The 23497-nt window shown below is 31.2% G+C and overlaps 2 protein-coding genes across 2 annotated transcripts; one reads left to right on the top strand and one right to left on the bottom strand.

The window, feature by feature from the left end:
• Window positions 1–1383: 1383 nt before the first annotated feature.
• Sk2 (Sphingosine kinase 2) lies at window positions 1384–14086 on the bottom strand. The gene is made up of 7 exons (XM_072900039.1): window positions 12632–14086; window positions 5622–5973; window positions 3809–4171; window positions 2771–3003; window positions 2598–2696; window positions 1779–1918; window positions 1384–1700 (listed from the first exon to the last, which is right to left on the bottom strand). Exons 1-7 carry the CDS (start codon window positions 13191–13193, stop codon window positions 1512–1514), a joined length of 1938 nt encoding a protein of 645 aa, XP_072756140.1. The 5' UTR covers window positions 13194–14086; the 3' UTR covers window positions 1384–1511.
• A 4243-nt stretch (window positions 14087–18329) lies between these two features.
• Hrd3 (HMG-coA reductase degradation 3) lies at window positions 18330–23488 on the top strand. The gene is made up of 6 exons (XM_072900006.1): window positions 18330–19885; window positions 19996–20243; window positions 20316–20795; window positions 20970–21198; window positions 21306–21712; window positions 21800–23488. The coding sequence occupies exons 1-6, from the start codon at window positions 19381–19383 to the stop codon at window positions 22226–22228; spliced, it is 2298 nt and encodes a 765-aa protein (XP_072756107.1). The 5' UTR covers window positions 18330–19380; the 3' UTR covers window positions 22229–23488.
• Window positions 23489–23497: the final 9 nt, after the last annotated feature.

Raw genomic sequence — 23497 nt, 5'->3', positions numbered from 1 at the left:
GGTCAGGTCAGGGAGAGGTTTGTAAATTAGTGACGCATGAAGTGTTACTGGTTATCCAGATACATTTGATAGTGTATACATATACAATGTTCTTTCCTGACATAGCAGAGGTTCTCAAATTTTTTTTTCATAGCAAAGATGGTTTTTGCCACAAAAGATAGCCGTGGTAAAATTAATCGTTTACTTCAAGACAACCATGGTATTTATTCTACATAAAACACTATAACGTCAATTGTTATTTTTATTATAAATTATTTCGATTACTAGTTTCATTAAATAGGATCTGTATGGCATTGTGAGCTGTAGAATTGTATGGTAAGTACAGGATAAGAAATAATATTTAGGAATATTCAGGAAGAAAAAAACTTGATCGATCCAGGCAAATTCTTTTTAATCTTGACAGTATTTTTATCAAATATGTACAATAATCACACAGGAGACAGTGTAAACATTAATAACAATTAGAGAAAAAATTTATATAATTAAAGATTTATAATTATAATTAAGTATCCTTGACATTTCCAACATTTTAAATAAGATATTGATAATAATTTTTCGTAACTTATAATTTTAGTATATTTCATGTACTAAATATTTTAAATATGTAATGAAGAAATGAGATAAACACGCTTCAATTTGACTATCAACATGTTACTTATCATTAGAATACTTTTTCATATGGCATATACATTAAATAATAAACTGCAATTATTTTATTATGCATTATAAAATTTAATGCAATGACAGACAAACGTACGAAATAAAATTTTTTTAACAATTTTCTGACGTATCAAACCACAAAAAATTCAATCCGTAAAAAATAAATGTTATTAATTAACTTGACATAGTAACATACAATATATCTTACAATGTATAATTTACAATAGTTAGCTCAAAAACAATATTATTATATCGCATGTATAGATCACACTTTACAAACTGATAGAAAACTTTACAAAATAGCTAAATGTATCCACTAGGATGTAACAGACTCATTAACCCATTTAACCATTAGGGGTTAATATAAATAATTTTACATGTATATTTAGTTTAAAACTGCATCTTCATTATGAAGATAGCAAAAAGAACTTTTTCTTGTGAGCATATCGCAACATTATTATTCATTTTAAGTAACCTACATAGATTGTCAATTTCAAAGTATACAATCCTAGATATCTTAATATAAATATATTCATATATATATATATACGATAGTATCTAATCAGATTGTCAATATATATATATATATATATATATATATATATATATATATATATATATATATATTGACATATATATATATATATATATATGACAAAAAATAACAATCAGATTGTCAATATATATATATATATTAACAATCTGATTAGATACTATCGTAACTAATTTACTCTAATAATAAGCTAGAGTCTAGAATCCCTCATTTTAATAAATATACCTGAAGAAGAAGATTTGATTTTTTTGTTGCCGACATCACCGCTATATAAATATATACATAATTATCGTTTATGTCAGGGCGTCATCACCGATGCTAGAGAAGGGAATATCTCTGCTTGCAACGGTCCATAATCAACTTCTTCGCCGTCTACGGTTATGTGTCCACTCGTTCCTTCCATAGGTTCTATCCGGAATGCTTTCACTGGTATCATATCAACGCCAGGACAAGTCACATGAGTCCCGCTACTCAGACCTAGTAAAAACTAACGAGCATAGATGGTAAGTATTGCACCGTTATTTTTCTCTGCTTTTTAATACTGCTTTTGAATGCAAATACTTACTTGCACCAAATTAGACCGTGTAATGCCGGCTTTAACTATTAAAAGCCAAATAACTCCATCTGCCAATGTAGCACGTGGTGCAAAAAAGTAATCTTGTCCCAAATGCGTTTGATAGGCTGCATGTACCATTACGAATTCTCCTAAAATTTTTGAAACATAAAATATTCAATTTATTCAAGCTTATAGTTATACATATATGTATTTTAGTTATCTGTTAACGCGCGTGTCTTGATTCTCGTGAATCATAATACATAACTAATAGTCTAGCAACTGTATAAATATGCTTTACTCGATGTGTTGTACAAGAATGCATCGTATCATAAGATATGTTAAATTAAATGAAAAATATTTTTTCAATCACAATCCATTGCATTCGGCATTTTATTGAGCTTTACATGTGACGTTGCCTACGAATTTAACTAGGGTTAAAGGGTTAATAAGTGATGCATTAGCGCGGCAGTCTTTGCACCATATTATATGACAATTACAACAAATATACGTTATTGAACTCATCTGTCTCTCACGCGCAAACTTTATAAATTACAAAGATTAAAATGAAAATATTTTTTTTTTCTTTGACTATATGTATCTCTTTTAAGTTTTGATAAATATCTAGTTAAACACATGTTTAGAAATTAAAATTAATCTAAAGTTTTGGAGTAAAAAATTTTTAATTTAGATCCATATGCACTTTTCTTGCGATTATTGATGTAATACATTCATGTTTATATACATTCGCGCGGTATGATTTGCGTAATTTAATCGCAAAAAAGTTCATATGTAATCATATATAATTATATGGAAAATAGATCTTTTTACCTTGCACTGTTGTCCAAGAATCTGAGAGTTGCGTAGTCAAGGCTGACAGCGTAGACGGTGGTCCATACATAACTTGATTCTTACAAATATTTTCTGTACCTAATGCCAATGAGATTTATCATTTAGTAAAAGTCTTATAAATTAAATAGACGCATGTTTGATTAGTAGCCTACCAATCTCCGCGCTATCATTCTCGCCGATGCTATGATAACTCGAATTAGCCGAGCCTGTGCTGAAATAGGTCGATTTTGCCGATATTGCGGAATAAAAACTGCCTAGTCTGTTTCTTCTATCGATTTGTGTCTCGAGAGCCAAATTCTCAGTTATCACATCGTTATCACCGTTTAACTCGGATGATTCACCGAAAGCATCGTAGTAGCTCTTTGATTCTGATGTCGTGCAATACCTTCATTCGTACATACATATATATCTTACATATGTGTAAGCAAATTTAAATTAGTTTTAATCTAAAACTATATAGACGACATAGATAATATATATGTGTATCACTTGTTACATCTAATGCGATATTTTATCTTGTAAAATCATTAACTCTATATATATATTTTTTTTCTAGACTCAGAAAGAGAGAAAATGTCAAATAAAAAATCACTGAAATTTATATTCGAAATAATTGAAACACGTGAAAAATTTATTATAAATTTTATATATATACTATAAATCTATTAACTGTACTTGTTATAATAATAGATTAAACCATATTAAAAATTATTCTGTTTAAGATTGCGTTCCAAAATTCACTGCCAGTACTGTCAGCATGTTGTCATCTTTGTCTAGCATTCAGTGAACAACAAGGATGAGGATATGCTGACAGTACTGGCAGTGAATTTTGAAACACAGCCTAAATACGATGGTAATGAAAAAAAAAAAAAAAAAAATGAACCGCATATGCGAAATCTTTTTTGATACTGATTTAGTTTCTACATATCTCTTGAAATAGGTGAAGTTTTAAAAGTTTTCTCGTTAAATTCGATTATATTTAAATTCATAATGAATTCTCATATATTATACGTTCCTTGAGATCCATCTTTTAAACATTTGATGCATACCACATCATTCACAGACGATTGCATTGACGTATTATGTTGACACTTGTGCAATTATCTACGATCTATGATCTATGTCAGCATTAGCATAACTACTGTATTATGAAAATTAATTCATTATTAAATATTGCGTACGACTGTTACCTGTCCAATTCATCGCCGTAACTTCTCGAATGCGACAGTATATTCTCCGTAGGATAGTCCTTAGAGTATATCTTGCCGTTTTCTAACGAGGGAACCTTGTTGCAGGGTAGATACGATACTTTGCCCTTATAGGTCCTTAGTCCTATTAGACGCGCTACACTCCACACGGTGAACCTTTGGCCCCCGATGGCTCGCAGCCGTTCGCTCTCGATGTCAATATCGGCTAACAAACCCCAACCCACCGATAAAAATGAGAAAAGGATTTGATTTCTAGTCTCTACACGTACGAGGTCCATCGGTGTTCTTTTGCACTTGACCGCCGATAACGCGCTGATAAGCAAGGGATTACGATCGTATGGTTCTCTGAAATATTATCGTTTTATCTTTTATTTTCTTAAGGAGAAACTATATTAGTCAGCTATGTCAAAAATTAATACATCTAACACATTTTGAAATTCATGAATTTGACATTACGCAAAGCAATTTTAGCTTTTTAAAGTAGAAAATTAATCTTTACTTATGTTAAAGTATATAAAGTTTTGCTCTAGAATATAAGTTAATCTCAAACTCGTAAATGTTATCTTATATCAGATTAATTTTTTTATAGTGACTGTACTACGAAATATATATATATATATATATATATATATATATATATATATATATATATTTATGGTTGTGTATAAAATTTCATGAAAATAAAAATTTTTAATTCTACAGAGCAATCTTTAACTCACAAATTAATTATTAATTTTAAATCGTAATAGACTAAAAATGTACTCTGCGCAATATCAAATTCATGAATCTTGAAATGCATTAAATTTATTAACTTTTGATATAGCTGATTTGTATAGTTTTTCCTGAGGCACAAATTTATCGATATACAGAAATAAAAATATAGAGGTTAAGAAAGAAAAAATGTTTAATAGATGTAAACATCATATGTTATCAAGGCAAATCATGTGCTGATAACATAATGCAACTTAAACAAAAAAAATTTATGTACATACATACATAAGAAAGAGAATAATAATTTTCTTTTGTTTTCTGAAGTTTTTAATGCTGAATACAATTTCGATCATCAAATTGTTTCATCATTTCACAATATTGAAAAATTTGTATGATTAAAGTTGTAAAAAATTATTATAACTAACGTATTTGTTCTTTAATTTTTTAATTGTTACTTTAACTATAAATTTTTTTTTAAATAACGCGATAGAGTAAATTTTGCAAGCAAAAATTTAACGTCATATCAAATACTCAAAAAATTGCGAAAACTCATTGTGTTTTTATCCAAAGAATTTTTTTTTAAATTGTAATTATCCGTTTTTCATAATTTTTTATCGCAAGATTTTACCGATACCATATGTTTGATATAATGTTAATGTTTGTTTTTTAAACTTTTTAATTATTACCGTAATTATAAATTTCTCAAAAAATTGTAACGTGTATAGAGTAGTTTACAAGCTACCAAAACTCTACTCATTCTCTTTTTTTTTATATTCAATGAAAAATATTTTTTTGTTAAGCTATACAATAATTATCTGTTTTTTTTCACATTCTTTTATCGCAAGCCTTCCTCAAGGTTTTACCGATACCATGTTTGGTATAGTCGTTTCATAGAAATCCGATAATGGAAAAATTACAACCGTATGTCACATAATGCAACTACTTCAAGACCATACTTTGAGAATAATTCAATCAGAAACTTTTACTTATATTCGTTTATATATTCGTATGTAATTTTATAATTAAAAAAACCACGATGATTACGCCACATAAGATTCGAGAAAAATTCCGTGGGTTAACTTACTCCTTAGCATAAGCGATGGACTTTGCTAATCCGTTACCGGAACCGCATGGTATTATTCCGAGTGGCAATTCCCGTAAAGCTTTCTCCCAGTCGGGCCTCTGGAAAAGTCCGTTCACTACTTCGAAGACGATCCCATCGCCGCCAACCATCAGCAACCCACACCACTGATAGATATCCCTCGTGCGTATGAACTCACGAGCGTAATTGGGACACTTGGTGATATGAATCTCATAGGATCTCTCGGCCTCCGACAGGATCGGATGGATCCTCTTCTGGAAGGTTTCCCTGCCCCTGCCGGGTCCTGATTTCGGATTCAACAGGACCAAAAGTTTCCGATTCTCTCCCGGACAAGCTGAAATATTAATTCCGATCTAAATGCATTTCTTTTATATTTCATGACTTATGTTCGATAATATGAATAAATAAAATATATCAAAATTTTGTTCTGATAAACTGTTGTCCTACATGCATGTTTAATGTATCTTACAGTATCTTCATTTATCTTACATTTCCAGCCAAAATAGATAAATTGCTTAAGATTTAATAATGTGGCGAGAATCACTTGTAAACTCGTGAAATTATTAAATATATATTTTGGCGAGATAGATGTTCAAATCTCAACAAATTATAAATGACACTCATTATTTAATTTTTATTGTTTAATCAATTGTAATCAATTGAAGGAAGAAAAAGATATAAAATCGCGCATAATTTTTTTTGAAGCCATATATTAGGACAAATATATTCGCCGCGGAGAGGCTTCTTTTGGACGATTCACAATTTAAAAGAAAATAAATAATAGAGTTTAATCACAATTGCACAGAATTTATGTTTTATTTGATTACAAGACACAAGCATAAATATTTATTACATGAACAAAATTAAGCTAAAAACAATCAATTTCATATTAGGATTCCAGTGTCCTCGTAGTATGACGCAGTTATATCATCAAAAGTGAGAAATTCTATAAATTTCTTTTTGATAAAAATATATGTTTTTTCCGGAAACATGAATAAGTAAAATATATCAAAAAGTTTTGTTATATGCATGATGCATATATAATGTATATATAATTCATGCACATATTAATCTTCATATATCTTATATTTTTAGTAAAAGTTTACAAATTGATCATAATTTATTTATTGATTGATTTAATCAGCATGCGTATTTAATAATATATTATAAATCTTATAAATAATACAATAAAATTCTTAAATAACGCACACATGCATACATATGTATACAAAAGTTCTAAATACACTGTCTGAAATGTTTTTTTATACATGAACAATTGTTGATTTATTATCTGATTACGTTAATACAATTTGGTAATGAAGCATTTAGTAATAAAATATTGCGCTCTGAGAAAGTCATTTTGATGTTGTATTTATTAAAATAATAAAGATAACAGAAGATTCTTTTATTTAATTTCTATTTTTTTTACTCAATATGTAGTTATTTAACTTATTATTTATTTTTATACTCTTTAACTTTAAGAATTACAAAAAAATCCTTTCGTTTTCTAACTGTAACATATTTTATAATTATAATTTGCACAATTTAAGATTCTTATTTCCGAACGTCATCTGCGTTAATTAACTCATCGAAATCAGAGTATATTCTCAGATGCAACAATATTGATTTTACAAACATACATTTTTAAAAAGCCTGGAGACTGCAGTTTTAGTTTATGAAATAAAGAGTTGTTTGGTTTTATTGTATGAAAGATTTGCATAAAAATTTACACATTTTTACATAATACATTCCTAATGACAAACGCAAGCTCAACGTTTGGATAACTCGTGCTTATCATACAAAGTTATGAAACATTAAAATATATTTATTAGAATAAAAAAATACATAAAATACGCGTTGACAGATTACAGAATAGACGTACAAAATTAAAAAAAAAAAATTATTTTTTCAGAACATACATTAATTCTCTTTGTCATATTCTTTCTCTTTTCATTATTTATTCTTTGTTCAAATTATTTTTTATTTTGTGATAAAAGATAAATACAAGCTAATATTAGTAATCTGAAACATTGAACGATATGAGTTGTTTGCTAAAAATTAACAATCTGATAAATGCAAATGTAGATATCTGATATTTTCTCTAAGGTTATCAGAAAATCTACACTATTGTGAAAGCTATTATATGGATAATAAACATAACAAACGATGCCATAATCTCTAAGTTGGGACAAGAATTATTTCAAAATATTTAAAACAAAAAGTTTCATCTCTCTAAAATTTGCTTAATTTCATAATTTAATAAAAGATAATAATTACATAATTACTTTTATAACCCGCAATAAGATTAAATGACAGAAGTTATTGAATAAGAAATTCTTTGTGTGTGTGTATTTTATTCCATTTTGTTTTGACTGAAAATTTATAAATAGACGAGTTATATATAGCATATAACGACGAAAAAACTCAATTATTGTTAACGCATATATTTTTTGAAGCATTCTGTACATCGCGATAATACACGGTAAACAATTTTATGTTAAATTTAACACATTTCTCGTGTCCCAATTTATCCACTTTAATTTTAATGTTAATTTAACAAAAGGCAAATATGTAAACAACACAAATAATATGTAAGAAATTAACACAAAAATGTGAATTAGTGTAAGATTTGTTATTGTGTTGTTTTAACTCTTAGAAACGGTGAATATTAACTCAATGCAGAAAAGTTAAAATAACATAACGACAGTATGTTATATTAATATAAGAATATATTAAAAATTTAACACAAAAATTTCTACACAAGAAAATTTCAACAAAAATACAAAATGGTTTTTTCCCGTGTATGAGTGTATAACTTGTTGAGCGCGTGCAGCTCGACGGTATTTTTACGAATGCGTTTGTTTAATGAACCTTTCTACTTTCAAACACCTGAGACTATATACTTAAGTCGGCGCAAGTACTTGGATGAGAAATCCGTTACGGAAGCAATATTTATTGCCTTCTCAAAAATATAATACAAGTGCTAGAGCTAAAGCAAAAGAATCTCTTTGAAAATCTGCGCAGTACTAAATCACCTTAAGCAATAAATTACGTTTTATTAATATATTGTTTTACAATCTTTTGCGTTGGTTTTTATCGGAAAAGAATGCTTACGTAATTTATTTATGCCTTCGTATCACTCAATAAAGCGGATATGAACTAATATTTCGCGTTTGATTGTACCAACGATATTACATAATTAAGGCGAATAAAGCATCAATTAAACGCACAATAAAAAACATCGATTAAAAAGAGGGAAACAGAACGAAATTTGCTTTAACAAAATAAAATTATTGTTCCTATAAAGAGAGGAAGAGAGAAAGAGATTATAGCTTGCCGTACTATTATATACGAAATTATCTACTATTATGTATAAGCGTTCGGAAAAAAATAGTGATATGGCCGCGGTTTGCGACTCGTCTAATGTGATGCAAAAGCGTTACCCGCAACCGCATTATGTAATTTGTTTTCTCGTTTCTCTAATTATTTCAAAGTTTATTTTTAACTATTACGATACGTTTTTTATGGATGTAAAACCAATGAATATCAAGCAACAATATCTATAGAGATAAACATCTATCTGATTGATGAGTTACACGCTACATTCCACGAAAGGACAAATTGACCATTGACAATGAGTTTTAACGATCGTATTATGTACTCAAAGCTTATTAGTAAGATACCGGACTTTGTCACCGTTGTTGTAGAACAAATGTTATTCCCGCAATGGACTATACAATCGTTCAAGAGCTCGTGACTTTATTGTATTCTCGGTTTTTGCACGTGCGAGAAGCGATCGAAGATAAAAGTGACGGAGAGAGATTAATTTGCATGGCAGTTCGGCACAAATGTTGAAATTCTACATCATCTATATCATCAAAAAGAGATTTAAATTAAACCGGAAATTATGTCATGCAAAAATATTTCGTAATAGCAAAATATTTTGACGCAACGCACGTACATCATCGACGATATACGATATAATATTATTATACAAGCTCACGAACAATCTCGGACGAGACTGTAAAAGTCAAACTCGTTTAAACTACGACTTATGTAAACCGTATTGTTTCACGCAAAGCTAAACGTACGATCGGTGTAGTAATCAACAAGATATCGCAATCACGAACGAAAGTAAAGGTATACTTAACAAACCGATCGAATAAAATCTGATGCACATTGCGTTAGCCTACAGATTAATTATAACGCAACAGAAGTATTTTGAGTTTCGTATGATTAAATTTACTCACGCTTTCTTCACTGTATATAACTATATAATTATATAACAATCAATTTTAAAATAATTATTATTTTATCACACAAGTTGTAAGTAAAAAATAAAATGGAAGCTAAAAATAATTTAAACTTATCTCAACAAACTTTGTAAGCCGTTGATTAATTGGCCAAAATTATTTTCGATATTAATTAATCTTGGAATGCAGCGAAGAATATATCCAAACTAACGATTAAGCCCGTTCATTCATGCACTTTTAAATGATTTCTTGAATTTTTATGATTTTACATGAATTCTTTATGAATAATGATTTGCTTCTTAAAATTTTGTAATTAATAATACGTTGCAAATAGAAAAGGTATTGATTTGTGAATGATAATTATTATCAATTTATTCTCAAACACGTAACTATCGAATCGGCAATAAGAGCTATGCGCGGATGTTAATGTGTAAATTTAGAAATTAATTCTCACGAAAATTGAACTGTGCACAGGGCGCATATTTTACTTGGTGTATATATCAAGAAATAGATTAGCATTTTTGAGAATTCTATAACCCCACACCGATACTTCTCTCTCGTCTATTTGTTTATAAATCTATTGTATCAATGATGGAAAATGCGATTTTTCAACCCGCGTAAATTTAATAATTCGAATATTCGCCCCGTCTACATCTCTTTAGGGGGGTAAAAAGGGGTTATAGAATTTTCAAAAATGAGAATCTATTTCTCTATAGTTAAATATTGAGAATTTTATTTATTCGGATTATTCAATTTATTCTGTCTTGCTTATAAAAATAAAAACATATTTTTTTCTCGTTTTCAAGATTTAAACATATTTCCTGTCAGATTTACATTGCAAATGCGTTATTAATTTCAGCATCTAAATATATATATAGTGTTCCAATTTAATGTATTATGTAACATTAAAAGCGTCAAAAATATGATTAAAAGGAAAAAATTTTAATAAAAAAATAAAATTAAAGAAAAAAATCAAATTATAATCGTAATTAAAAAATCATAAGGTGATAAGGGCTGAGGTTCTGTTTCTGATTACAGAATTATCTTAAATATTATAATTTAAGCCAGATAATGCATTTTTTAATTTAAGATAAAGGTAGATAATATATCCCTTAAAGATGAGATAAAGCAATTGCTTCATGTAAATGATTATCTATATAACTTCATATAAAAATAGAGACTGTCAATATCTCTTTACGGAGTAAAAGTTTTTGAACAAGTGAAATATTATTCGCATAGATGATGTTCCTTCCTAATGTAAAAAATGTCAAACGCGCACCTGTTTTTTATATATCTTCATTAAAATCAAATCACGTAGGTTACGACATATATCTAATTACATAATTACGAGATTATATAAGAAGTAGGAAAGAGACGGAAACGATTTACGGAAATTCTAGCTGATGTAATGAATTCCCTAATATACATAGTATCTGATAAAATCTCTGCATATAAAACAATATTATGCGTGCATGGAAAAAGCATAAGTGATCTTTACATATTACTCTATTATATGACTTACTGGGTATTTTGTGAAGCAAGGTTAAAGATTCACAGAAAATTCTCAATCTTATTTCAAATATCTTTATGAAAAAGAAAGATAAATAAATTTTTAATGCAAACAATATATTATTAATATTGTTCTGTTCTATTCACCCTCAGAAACGTAAATTGTTTTCAAAAATCTAGTATCTAATACCTAAAATATTATATTTTTATCTGTGTATTTTAATAGCCATTTGTTGCAAAATACAAAATCGTCAATCTATAGCATAATTTTTAAATTTGCAAGTTTTGAAGAAGACCGAAAAGAATATTACTAATTTTATAAATTACACTTTCTCTTAAGAAATTCCAATAATCAATTTTTAATTTTTATTTTCACATGTAAGTTATTATTTTTCCGATTGTACCACCGTACAATTTGAAAATCAATGTCTGCGTTTGGAAATATTTCATTGCAAGAAATGCATTATAATTTACCTATATTTGTAAGAAGATATAACGTCAGAGAAATGGTCGTTTATAATATATTTAATGCTTTATTGTTTTCCGATATGGCAAATACGAAAAAAAAATATCAATAATATTTCTTGAAATATAAAAGCATCGAACAAGATTATGTCACTAATTTCGTAATATATTTGAGTACACCTTTTGATAATTTTAATTGATAATGTACAAAATATACTAATAAAGTATTAAAATTCGCAATAACACGGACTGAATAATATATATAATTATTCTATAATGCAGTAAGAAATTTCTTTGCAACGTTTCGTAAAATTAGAATGTTTGACAGATTGATAGAAACTGTTGATAAAAAAATTAGTAGATATTATATATTATATACTAATTTATTGAAATAATATTCTCTTTCTATTTACATACATTAGCTAATTGTACTATCAATATATTTCGACCTTGCAAACCGAACAGATCTTATTCAGCGATCCAACAGATTCAGACAGTTCAAACGTGTTTACATTTTTCGGGCATTTTACCTTTGTCTATCGACGGATATTAGCATTGCTTTTGTACATCGAGACATCTTGAAGAAATGTACAACGAAAAGAAATCGACAACGCGAAGGAACCAACAAATATATCGATTGAAATAACATAATGTTCCGTTGCTGTACTGAGGTAATTAAACCAACATGAGGAAATTGGATCGTTAATTATCATGATTTATTCAGTTTTTTCTTTTTTTTTTTTTTCACCGAAATATACAACTCACCTCCCATCAATGTCTCCAGATTTCTATGGCTGGGGCTCATCAGATTCTTCGGCACCGGCACGTTGGCGACCAGACACTTAATCGCGAGCCGCCACCTGCTAGCCTCGCGTAAATTATCCTCGTACTTGTCAAAACTGCGGAAGCGCAAAGTGATGGTCATCCGTTCGCGTCTCATCGTGCCCTTCATGCGCATCTTTTTGAGGGTGTACGCGTATATGTACAGGTAGGCCGAGGTGTCATGCTCGTCGTATTGCTGCTGATGAATCTCGGCGGACTCGACCAGCTTAAGCTGCGACTTGGACGCGCCCGGTCGACAGGCGCAGCTTCCCGCGTTCCTTCGCTTGGAGCGCATGCACCTGCAGCCGATTATGTCACCTAGGGCGATCGTCTCGGTCTTGGCCGTACCGTTATGTTCCTTGTGCAGGCTCAGGCCCTTCTCTGTCAGTCGCACCTTGTAGTAGGTATTCTTCCTCGACGTCACGTAAAAGATTTCCTCGAGGACGGCGCTCGAGTTTCCCGGAATGTTATCTTCCATCATTCGCCGATGCTTGCCCTCGACCATTTGACAAAATTAAAAGGGACGAAAAGGAAGGAGATAGAGGAAGGCTCTCTACACACACTCTCTCTCTCTCTCTCTCTCTCTCTTTCTCTCTCTCTATACTTTTGTCTCTCGTGTTACCCGTCGGTCGTGACTTTCGTTAGCCATGCACAATTTCGGCGCTCTTATAATCTTCTCTTTCCGTCGATCTCGTACAGCCGCTCGAGCAGGCGATGACCGCGTGGGAATCTGAACTGTGAACTGTGAACGAGGCTCACGATAATAACCCTTCAAAAAAAAAAACAAATAACGCTCGCTGCACGCGTTATCTATATGCGGATGTTTACTTCGACGTGGCACCTCGATACGTCCTCTCGGTCACCTTAATATTAACGTAATATTAACGATAACCGAATGCTATTGGAATTTTGACGGCCGGCGTGCCAGTATCGATCCCCGAAGGTAGCACGTGTCTCACAATCAAAGCCAACGAGCGAGCAAATCGGGCGCGAGTCGCTTTTCCGACAACGCGATTGTCAGCGCGACGGAGAAAATCTCTCGACGAGACGATCCAACTTCCTCACCGTATACTTGCGGTATACGTAGACCCCGTATACGAAAAGAAAAGGAAAGAAAAACAAAAAAAAAAAAAAAAGAAAAGTCACAGACGCGTTATCGACGATCCTGCGATACGACCTGAACCTACACCACTCGTCCGTGTCCACGCGAGATCGAAAAACTAAGGTCCTGGCGCGGTCGTTTTTACACGGACTCTTCGATGGCAGCTGATCGAGCGATGCAACGTAGTGACCGATGTCCGTACGACTCCGACGCCAGATACACGGACACGCGAAGTGACGCAAAGCCGAGAGCCGAGACCGGGTCTCGGTACTGTTTTCAGGCCCGTATTTATCGGGGCTGCTAACCCTGCAACTGCAAACCAGCTGCGGCGTCGTCTCTCCCACCATTGACGTTACCCTCTCTACATGATTGCACATATATAGCACCATCATGCACTCGCAGCCTCGTACTAGCATCCCCCCCTTTCCCAGTGTTCCTTCCGTCTCGCTTGTCCACTCCGCACCTCCGCAGCTGGAAAACTTTAAAGCCGAGTTATACTGCTCTTAAATACAGGAAATTGATTATTCTCGGCGCTCATTATTCACGATTCCTTATTATATTAAATACTATACGTACTAAAAATGCTTTATTTTATTTTATTTTTTTTTATAAAAAACAGTTTAGGTTCAAATGAAACCTTTTTCGTGAGAGAGAGAGAGAGAGAGAGAGAGAGAGAGAGAGAGAGAGAGAGAGAGAGAGAGAGAGAGAGAGAGAGAGAGAGAGAGAAATATTTTTTTATACAAATATTCTGTTTCTACATACTAATTGTAAGTAATTATTTGATCGTATCGCGAAAATGTTTTTTTAATATCACGATAAAACTCGAAAGAACGTTCAAAGATTGTTCGGCAAATAGTGACGTAAAGTAAAACATTTATTTTTTCATCTTAAGATATGAAAGGTAAATATAAATAAGAAAAACGATGATCGATTTTATTGAAAATAGGTTGTGATGCATTAATATTTTTTGCTTGTCACTTTATATATTTATTTGGACAAAAAAACTTCAAAATTTCACTTGGAACGAAAAAAAGAACATGAGTTTCAATCGAAATAGTAACCAGTTGTATTAAAAAATTATCTAAATATACGCCACATAAACAATAAAGCATGATACATATGATATACTACATTGTATGTATTCTACTTTTTGATGAAAGTTTATCAAAAGAGAAAGAATAACTTTGTTCAATAAAATGTTTACATGATGTTTATTTTAAAAATTAAAAAAAAAAATGAGAAATTAGTGTGTGCGTGCGTGTGTATGCGTGTGTATGTGTGTGTGTGTGTGTGTGTGTGTGTGTGTATTTGTCTACAAATATTTTCTACCATTTAATCAATTTAACAAAGTTATTATTAATGAAAAATATATCAAGTTAATAATACTTGATATATACTTCGACAGCGTGAAACAGCTTTAATTTTTCGCGCGAGGAGGAAACATGTAATTGCCCCAAGTCTGTACAAGATACGATAAAGTGACGGACAATGGAGTAGTACGAACCCATACCCGTAAATAATTTTGTTGTAAACAGTGATAGAATTCAAGGAAACTTGATATTCATTCAAATAGAAGAATATCGCAAAAAAAAAAGAAGAAAAAATTCGAAGAATTTAAAAATTGTTTTATTCTCCTTTTATCACTATCATTTTATCTTGCAATTTTAACAGGAAATTTTATTTCTTTTAAATTCATGTTGTTATTTTTAGAAAATGTATAGTTTTGACATTTTAAATTGCGTTGTTGGTATTATCATTCTTTATATGTGAGAATTTCTATAAAAAATTCTATAAAAAATATAGATTTTTTTACTAAAAAATTTTAAAAGTATTTGTATTAAAATTTATAAATCCATAATAAATCTATAATAAATATATATTTTCTGTTATAAAATAATTATATACAATTTTTAGTTTCTTCTTTTTTTTATCATGGTTAATTTTTTTTTATAACTTAGGAATATATATATATATATATATATATATATATATATATATTTTATGAATTTTAAAAATATACAGTCGGACCTCTTATCCTATGACCCTCTTATCCTATGAAACCTCTTATCCTACGACAAAAAATCCTCTCATGCCTACAACCGTGAGAGGAGAATTATACCCCCACTTTCAAATTTTTGTCGTAGGATCAGAGATTTAAGGGGAAGATTCCGTGCCGAAAATGTCATAGGATAAGAGGTCCGACTGTATATTATAATTCAACGATATAATATTTCATAAACTATATTCTATAAATAATCTTTTATAATATCCAATATAATATAAATGATGATAATAATAAAAAAATTACATATATTATAAAAATTTGATTATATATATAAAAAAGAATATTACGCTTTTTTATAGAAAGTATTTCATATTTACTGTGCAAGTAAAAATATACTATACTTTTTTCTGTTATAATTATGTTATTTTTTTATACAATCAATAATATTATACGTTAAATTGATACGTTTTATTAAACACATTTCGCTGATTAGATAAAATAACTGGTAGTAGTTATCATGTCTCGCACAATGAACTTTGTTTCATTAACAGGAATGAGTAAATTACTTTAAAAAAGGGGGAATGGCTCAATGTACTTGTTAAATATATAATTTTGAAAATTTGCCATTTTTCAAAGTAAATATATTATGATTTAAGTTATGATTTTTATTACAATTTTTCTATTAGAACCCTATCAGCACACATGTTCAAAAAATGTCCATAAGAGATTCACAAGATATTAAAATATATGTTTTAACGTTCTATGGATCTTCTATAAACATCTTTTGAACATGTGTACTGATAGGGAATGTCATTATTCTTTATTTATAACGATAGCGAAAATTGATATTTGTACTTTGAAAACAATTAAATATATAATGTATATGTCAGGCTCGAAGATCAAAAACGCTCACTGAGCGAAAAATCAACCACAATGCGTTTTGACTTCTCAGATTCAGCCAAATTTGTGCCTTGTCATTTTCAAAAAACGCTCATAACGCGTTTTGGCACATTCGAAAAAACCACAAAGCAAAATTCGTGATTCTCTTAATATTCGACCAGAACCCGTTCTGGCAATAAACAAATACCACAACGCGTTGCAGTCGTTTGTTGATGCAGGTTTGACGTTATATGATAAAAATATCTTAATAATTAACAACATTATTACACACACACACACAATTATATTCTTTATTAAAATAGATAAATTATCACAACTATCATAATAAGTTCTAATAAGATATTATATAATTACAGAGTATCAGTCACATTATTAGTCGTTTTTTACCACTTTACACATATTTGTATAAATAAATCTGTTTTTAAAAAAATTTTAGAGAATTTAATATATTGAAATTTTATTTATATTTTGCATATATGTTTATTCATACGAAGCAAAACATATATTTCTTATGAAATTACATTTTTTTAGACCAAAAAATAAAATATGATAATGACAATTTCTTTTCAATTCCATGTTCAAAGTCTACTTCATGAATGATTGAAAATTACATAAAATTTGATCCAGAAGGGATTAGTATACCAAAAGATGACCTGAAAATCATGACTTTTGCATGGTGAATCCACTTTAATCTCTCTTGATTCTCTCTTATCTTCGAATGGATCTCTGTCTCTGTTATTTTTATAATATGTAAAACTAAAAATATTTTTCATTAGATATTTAACAATAATAGCGATATACAATTTAAAAAAATGTTTTAATTTTATTTAAATTTAAACAATATGAAATTGATAATGCGATTTATTTATTTTTTATTTCTATTTTCTTTCAATTCGTAAAATACATATGTAATATGAAGTAAATTAATTCAGTTAAAAAACAGATTTAACTCAGTAACTTCATAGTTTATTTCATTAGAATCTTAGTTTTCATATTTAAGATTATCTTCAGTATTTTAGATTGCCTTAAGACTCTGTCTTAGCCAATCAAATGGCCGAATAGAATCTTAAAGCCAAGAATTTTAAATATAAAAACAGACTATGAATACCGGCCCTAAAGCCCGTATCACACTACGAATTGAAAATTGAAGATTAAAGATTAGAATTTGACTAATCAGAATAAAAGAACTAAAATTGCTTTGTCTTGATCGGTCAAATTTCAATCTTCAATCTTTAATCTAAATTTTTAATGCGTAGTCTGATACGGGCTTTATGTTTTTGATACTGTGTATGTACATTGATACTATGTACGTTGACTTTCTTCCTCTTTTTAAAAATAATTTAATTTCTAAGTACAATGAGGCAAAGTTCGTGATAAGTACTTACATGACTACTTATATATGATAATTACTTTATGTATCTAATTAGTAAAATACGTTGAAAAAAAACATATCAATTTGGCGCATATATTTTTTTTAACTAAAACTAAAATAATAATAAAAAATATCAACCAATCGGCGAATATCTGAAAAATAAAGATCCAGCATTTACTATCCTTTTCTACAAATTGAGTCATTTGAGAGCGTTCAGAGAACACAACGGTTGAGTAATTCGTCAACGTAATTGGTCTAGAATTATTGGCTCTAACAGTAAAGACCAATAATCACAAACTGCTCACTGATAACTTGTTCTTCGAACGCAGCCATGTTGTAGATATGTGGTCATATGAAACATGGCAGTCGAGCAAAGATTGGAGTAACTAGACCAAAAACAATACATTTATTCGAATTTCTATAATATATTTCGCACACGTGTTCGTTTTAGGACGATGATTTTCTTGTAAGCTCTCGGAAAAGAATCATATTTGTCTCTTCGCAGTTACATCAAACGCATGAATAATACTTTCGAGGGTTAACCTGCAAATTTCATTTGTGTTTTTTCTTCAATCAGTTGAGACAACCTTGCGGTCCAATTCCGAGAAGAATGAAAAAAACACTATTCTCCCCCTCTCTCTTCGTTATAGTCTATGTATAATATATTTGACACCACGTCACGTATTCTCCTTTCGTTTCGCTGTATTCAATTTTGGCAAATGCTTCACATTCGGATAAATATAAACAATCCAATGGAGAATACAAGGTACATATTTCGTCGCATAGTTTGTTCATGATATCAATTATAAATCATAATATCGATGTGTTCCGTGGTGTACGTAAACAAACGTCATATGTAATACGTATTCGTGTTCGATTGTAAGCGGCGCGGATGCTCATGACGGTCGCACGCTTTTAGCGCGAACAGCTGATCCGGCGAATGTTTTCCCGCGTGGTGTAACATAACGTACCGTTCATCGAGAGCGCGACCGATCAAATCTATACCGTTCGAGAAGTCTGTCTCTCTCTCTTTCTCTCTCTCTCTCTCTATCTCCTTTTTCTCTTTTCTTCTTACGTCTGTCTTGTTTTTGTTGACACGAGCGGAAAGATGTGTATTGACGTGTCCTAATGACGTAATTGGTCGAAGAGGCGAGACGGTTCTTACGAATGTCCACGTACATACATATGTGCGATCAATCGCGTACCTGTCTGGAGCGATGAGCACCCTAAGGTCACCGGCATTTGGTGTTTTGTAATGTGAGGAATCGTGTTAAAAAAAAAAAAAAAAAAAAAAAGACGAATCCCGCCGAGCCATGAAGTCCAACGGGGGCGCCGTGTTCCTGCTGTTCCTAGGGTTGTCACTTGCATTATGTGCGGAATCGGAAAGTGGTTCGAAGAAGCGCGGCGATATTACGCAAAAGTCAAATTCCAACGAGGAGACGGAGGATGAGATATACGCTGTCGAGGATGTGGAGGATGCCTTCGACCAACTGCGCGAGCTAAGTGCTCTGCGCGACACGATATTGAAATTGGTGCCGGCGTCCGATCCGATTTACGAGAAGATTAGCAAGCAAGTTGGCAAAAAAGACGCGGAGAGCAAGACGGAGAGTCCTAGCAAGGATACCTTCAAGGAGGAAAATTCGGGAACTAGAAATGTATGGATGAAGACTATGATAGCCGAGACGAAGGAGACGGATCCTCTGGTTATAAGTAAGAGGCAGTTGGATGATGAAGATATGGAATCATGGGAAAATCAAGAACTGTTTGATATGCTCGAAGAGGAGATCCAAGAACCGTTGTCACCAGAACAACAGGCAGGTAAGCTAAAGGCTAAATACACTTTTTACTTTTATTTACAAAGATATTTCGTTCTTGTATCGTTTCTTCATAATTTTCCTTTATCGTTACAAAGTAATTATCTTTTTCAGCCGAACAGTTGTTCAAAAACGCACAGAATATCTTAAATGCAATGCGTGCTAACAAGTCTGAGGGTTACGAATTGCTTATCGAAGCAGCAAAATTGGGCCATCGAGAAGCTAGATCCATATTGGCTTGGGCAAGATTACTTGGATCTCGTTTGGGGCCTGCATCTCTGCGAGTATCTATCGATGATATACCTAGCATATTTGAAATATTCAAAGAACTGGCAGACACTGGACTGCCATCTGCTCATATGGTATATACATAGTGTGGTAAATAATATTATATTAAAAAATATATAAGTCAATAAATGTATATTTGTATACAGGGAATGGGATTTTTATATGCGACTGGTATTGGTGGTGTTAATGCGTCTCAAGGAAAAGCTTTACTTCATTATACTGTTGCTGCCCTTGGTGGAGATACTCGTGCTCAAATGGTTATGGGATATCGGCATTGGGCAGGAGTAACAACACCAGCGTCTTGCGAGCGAGCTCTTGATTTTTACCGAAAAGTAGCGAAGAAAGTCGCAGAAGAAGTGTCGTTAAGCGGCGGTCCGGTAGTCCAACGTGTTCGATTATTGGACGAACACGAAAATCCAGGATATAGTTCTGGAATCTTCGATCAGGATTTAATAGAATATTATCAGTTGTTAGCTAAAAAAGGCGACACTCAGGCACAAGTTGGATTAGGTCAGCTGCATTATCAAGGAGGAAGAGGAGTTCCTTTAGATCACGAAAGAGCCGTACAATATTTTCAGCATGCCGCTGAGGCTGGTAATCCAGTTGCTATGGCTTTCCTTGGAAAGGTATGACATTCTAAAGCAACAATGCTTAGATATATCATGACACAAAATTATTTGCTACATGTATGAAATTATATATTAATACTACTCTATGTAATACTTTATCATTGATATTGTGTTCTTAAATATAGTATTATAATATTATTAATTTCTTTTTTCTAATTTATGTGTTTACAGATTTACTTAGAAGGAAGTGAAATCGTTAAGCAAGACAATGAAACGGCATACAAATATTTCAAGAGAGCTGCAGAATTAGGCAATCCAGTAGGCCAAAGTGGTTTGGGTCTAATGTACTTGTATGGAATGGGAGTGGAGAGAAATACTGCTAAAGCGTTGCAATATTTCAGTCAAGCTGCAGAACAAGGCTGGGTTGATGGACAATTGCAATTGGGCAATATGTATTTCAGTAAGTATCACAATTTACACATTTGTATAATTATTCTATCGTTTAATAAAATAATTATATGTTGTTGATTCACACGCATCAATAATGTTTGAATTGAAATATTTCAGGTGGTACAGGTGTCAGACGAGATTACAAAATGGCAAATAAATATTTCAACTTGGCCAGTCAATCTGGTCATGTGCTAGCATATTACAATCTCGCTCAGATGCACGCCACTGGTACTGGAATGATGAGAAGTTGCCCGACAGCGGTAGAATTAATGAAAAACGTTGCCGAAAGAGGGAAATGGAGCGATCAACTGATGGTGGCGCACAACGATTACAGAGACGGCAGAGTGAACGAAGCCTTTCTGAATTACGCTCTATTTTCCGAAATGGGTTACGAGGTTGCGCAGAGTAACGCGGCGTTTATTTTGGATAGAGGAGAGACCGACGTTCTCTCGGAAGAGGAAGGTTTAGTTAGAGCTTTGGCGTTGTGGGCGCGAGCTGCTGCGCAAGGATATTCTGCCGCACAAGTATAAATTGATTATATTTTACTGATGTAAAGATATATATACAGCAGGTAAAATTGCACATTTTTTCAATGTTTTGTTTTACTTCAGGTAAAACTCGGCGATGCTCACTACTACGGGAGAGGAACGAAAATCGATTACGAGGCCGCCGCGGGTCACTATCGTTCGGCATCTGAACAACAGCACAACGCTCAAGCCATGTTCAATTTAGGATATATGCACGAACGTGGGCTAGGTTTGGCGAAAGATCGCCATTTAGCTAAGCGATGTTACGATTTAGCTGCGGATGCTAGTCCCGATGCGCGAATACCTGTAGCGCTAGCTCTAATCAAACTTTCCTTCCTATTTGGCATCGATTACCTGCAGGAATTCAGTTTGGTCGATCAATTGGATAAGTGGGATCAATTGCTCGGACAGAACTGGGATTTATATCTTATTGGATTTCTCACAGGAATGCTCAGTCTTATTATATACTTCCGCAGACCGCAGCCACCTCCCCCTCCGAGACCTGTTAACTAAATTTTATACTTTCATTCATTATATATCATATACATATATATATATATATATATATATATATATATATATATATATATATATAAATAAATAAATAAATATATACATAGATTTTTCTAGATTAAGCTTGGAAAGAATTTTATAAGAGATTCGTATTCGCGGGAAATCATTTTTGATAATGTAATTCGTCTTTCCGATGATGCAAATAGAACAATCTCGCGTTCACAATATTTGAGTGTTTTAAATGTGTGCATCATAGTAATTTATTTCTAACACTTAGACTATTAGAAATAATTTACTTGTAAATTCTTCGAAGATCATATAACGCTGCCTTTGGCATAATCGGTAATTTTTATTTCGTTTAGCCCTATAACCTTTTCTTACGCTTAATTGAATAATAAGCGGACTTTGAGCTTAGTTCCTAGTTTATCAAGTTCCATTCCTATGCTCAATGTATGTCATGTGAATAAGAATACCTATAAATGAACAAGTTTATTAGAAATAATTGATTTTGTTCTTTTGTTCTGTTGTTATTATATTGTAAAACAATATAATAATTATTAAATTCGCAAATAAATTTAAATTCACTCGATATGTCATATTACTTTCATTAAGATACAGTATTGAACAGTGGCATCTTTACAGCAATATAGTTTTACGATGATTTTCTACTATTAAATCAATTGTAGCTTTCTTAGCATTACACATTTGTAATTATTACTTTAGATTACACACACAATATACATATTAAGATATTATAAAACATTGCTGTATAAAATACGAAATTAAAAAATTGTTGATTATTTATCTAATAAAATCGTTTTATTGCCAAAGAATATTATATAATCTTGATATGCAGCGATATTATTATATATAAACGATTGTGATTTCACAGGCGGATAAATTAATTTGTATGTAACACTAAATGAAGCAAAACTTAGTGATATATATGTTAAGTCATGATATTTTTATTACACGTTCTTATTTTGCAACTTTCATTGTTCTATTGCATTATACACATAGGATATACTAAAACTTGTACGATTATTTTACAATATTGTTGGAGTAAACCAAAATTAAAATATAAATTTATTTCTTTGTTTCATTGTTGAATTATAAATAGTAAAAAGATTTAAAAAAGTATCACAAATTTGGAATATCCTATGTATAAAAATTATTTATTATTTATATATTCGTTATTTTCTTATTTTCTAATCATTTATAATTATATAAGAATTATATTATTTTAATTGATATTATTAATCATTATAT

Source organism: Anoplolepis gracilipes, chromosome 1 (assembly GCF_047496725.1).
Source record: "Anoplolepis gracilipes chromosome 1, ASM4749672v1, whole genome shotgun sequence".
NCBI classification, from domain to species: Eukaryota; Metazoa; Arthropoda; class Insecta; order Hymenoptera; family Formicidae; genus Anoplolepis; species Anoplolepis gracilipes.
This window is presented reverse-complemented; position numbering and strand designations above follow the sequence as displayed.